Below are 2503 nucleotides of genomic sequence, written 5' to 3'. Positions count from 1 at the left end.
AGTTGTAACGAGATGCGCGGACCTCTTCTGACATGAAGTATGGCGTTCCCTAAGAAGATTTGGGTGATTCCTCAGATGGTCACAGATAGTTACCGAATAAAAACCCACCGTCCGGACACCATGATGCGCACCGAGGTCGGACGTTTCCTTCGCATATTCGAGATCAGTGATCTTGGCTTTCCCTTTGACGACCAATATGTTGCCGTAACTGATGTCGCGGTGGACCCAGTTCGCTGAGTGCAAGATATCCAGCCCTGATCGAGATTAGGACCAGAATAAAGTAACCCAAAATGCGTGTTGACTCACCGAGTAGAACCTCCTCGATCCGGCAATAGACGTCGACAAGTGTATCCACCTCCAAGAGATCCTTTCCTGCGTCTTTGAAAACAGTGCGATGATGCACCTTGTGAGAGTAATGTAGCACCGGCTCTCGCGGTCTGATCGAACGGGTGACAACCGGAACGCCGCGGCGAGGAAGTTTGACGTCTTGAGGATTGCCTTCGTCGTCGGTCCGTACCAGGACCGTGAGCGTGCCTCGACTGGGAAGCTCCTCGCCAGATCTATCGACCTTGAAGCTGTCCGTCCTATCAACGCGCGAGCCAATGTACACGTCGCCGAACGCGTGAACCTGCATGAAGAATCTATCGTATACTTCTGGAGCAAGTTCTTCGCCTTGTTCGATAACGCGAGAGTGTATCAGCTGGTTGATGCGACCTTCCCGTTCGCGGTCGACATCCGCCCATGAATCCTTGAGGATGTACAGGTCCGTGCCTTCGTTACCATCCGCATCCACCTCCACGACAGACCACACTCTTGTACCCCGGCCTCGGAAAGCGTCGGCCCCGTAGTTCCAAATCAGGTCCTTCGTCCGGTAAGTCCTCTCAACTACCTCATCCCGCAAGGTATCCCGGACGATGATCTCGTATCGTGGCAACGGGTGGATAGGCGTCGGTGGAAGCCTCTTGATTGTCGGATCCCAACCGAGCTGGTGCTCTTCCGCGAACGCGACGCAGAGCAGGAACTCAACTACGGATCTGTGATCCTGAATTCACGTAGTCAATGTAATGCCGCATGCGCACAACACTGGCTTCATACTCACCTGGATGAAATCGAATGGAGTCGACACGAAGACCTCAGTGCGACTGCAGTACCACCAGCGCATCATCCGATTCTCAATTGTATATCCGAACACGAATCTCCTTCTCACATCGTCCCGCAGAATGTGGTACATCGACCATAGTATCTTCCTCCGATTCTGGAAAGGTCGAGTGAGCGAAAGGGCACGATTGCAGCGAGGAGAGGGAAAGAAACAGAGTAGTACTCACATCCCATCTAGCGTCGGGACTATCACTCTTCTTGAACTCTCCTGGAACAGCAACCTCCGCCCACTGCGCCTTCTCAGTTGGATCGTTCACCGCCTTCGCAGAAGACAGAATAGCATAGCTATCGGGACGTGAAGTGTTATGACGGGACAGACACATTGGTACCCGTGAGGGATTACACTTGAACTCGCAAAGCCTTTTCGTATCTGTGATTGTCGAGACGTGGAGACATGCATTTTCGACAGCTTTGGCCAGCTCCGCGAACTTCTTGAATACATTGTCTTCGTGCACGGGTGTGGGTTTAGGTGGTGGCGTCATCATGTCGTTGGGATCGGATGGAAAGAGGGCCCACCGGCCTGACTGAATCGTCCCGTCATCGTTCAACCGCCGCAGGACCGCGTCGATGTCGATCTCTGGTCGAAGTTCGGGAAGGAGTTGTCTGCGGAAGTCGTCCGCCGCCACCACGGTGACGGACTCATTGAGATCTAGACAGACGGCGTCGCGGTATTCTTCGACGTGAGCAGTGCTAGGAACGCTCTGTGCTCGCTTTTGAGCCAAAGGGGTGGGTTTAGACGCGTGAGTAGTGAGGTTGGGGTTGAGAGACTGAGCCATACTGGGTCTGGGTGAGGACTGTCACCGTCGCAGGCGCGTCCAGCTTTATAGGGTATTTCTGAGACTGTTTCCCAAAAGGACCGTTTCATTGTTTGCGATTGGGGACAATGAAAACAAGAGTGAAACGTTCATGGCAGGTAGTAACCTGACTGTAGCGAGGAGACGCGCGCAGCGACCAGAACCTTAACCCGACTCTGGCATAGATACTTTCTCACGGCCATGTTCGACCGCCCGAGGGCTCCCGACCGTGGTACCAAGACGAGATGAGACCTCATTCACTACTATAGCTTTTCTATCTGCATCCTTGGGAGATAACATACTAGACTGTGAAGGAGATTCACTCGCAGATCCTGAAGGCTATGAATCTGAGGTTATCTCTTCACCGTCGTCATCAGCCGCGTTCGCCGCACACATCCGCTGCGCCAAAACTTCCATGGAACGTATGCCACAGAAAGACGCAGATCATCACCGTTCCTCACCTGGCGATAGCTCGCCGGTTTATGATGGACCGCTCGAGAGACGTGACAAAACTGTGACCCCCGAGACTGCACAAACCTAACGCCCACTTG

At 53.4% G+C, this 2503-nt stretch overlaps 1 protein-coding gene across 1 annotated transcript; it reads right to left on the bottom strand.

Annotated features, from left to right (window-relative positions):
- Positions 1–4: 4 nt before the first annotated feature.
- PHACADRAFT_80301 (uncharacterized protein) lies at positions 5–1934 on the bottom strand (the record flags this gene model as incomplete). Its single annotated transcript, XM_007403134.1, has 5 exons — positions 5–49; positions 109–254; positions 307–1042; positions 1100–1255; positions 1326–1934. Coding segments are annotated over 5 exons (1692 nt in total), but the record flags the coding sequence as incomplete, so codon positions are not given.
- Between the last annotated feature and the right edge of the window lie 569 nt (positions 1935–2503).

This window comes from Phanerochaete carnosa (assembly GCF_000300595.1).
Source record: "Phanerochaete carnosa HHB-10118-sp unplaced genomic scaffold PHACAscaffold_786, whole genome shotgun sequence".
Classification (NCBI taxonomy): Eukaryota; Fungi; Basidiomycota; class Agaricomycetes; order Polyporales; family Phanerochaetaceae; genus Phanerochaete; species Phanerochaete carnosa.
Note: the sequence above shows the minus strand (reverse complement) of the source record. Positions and strands in the feature narration are given on the sequence as shown.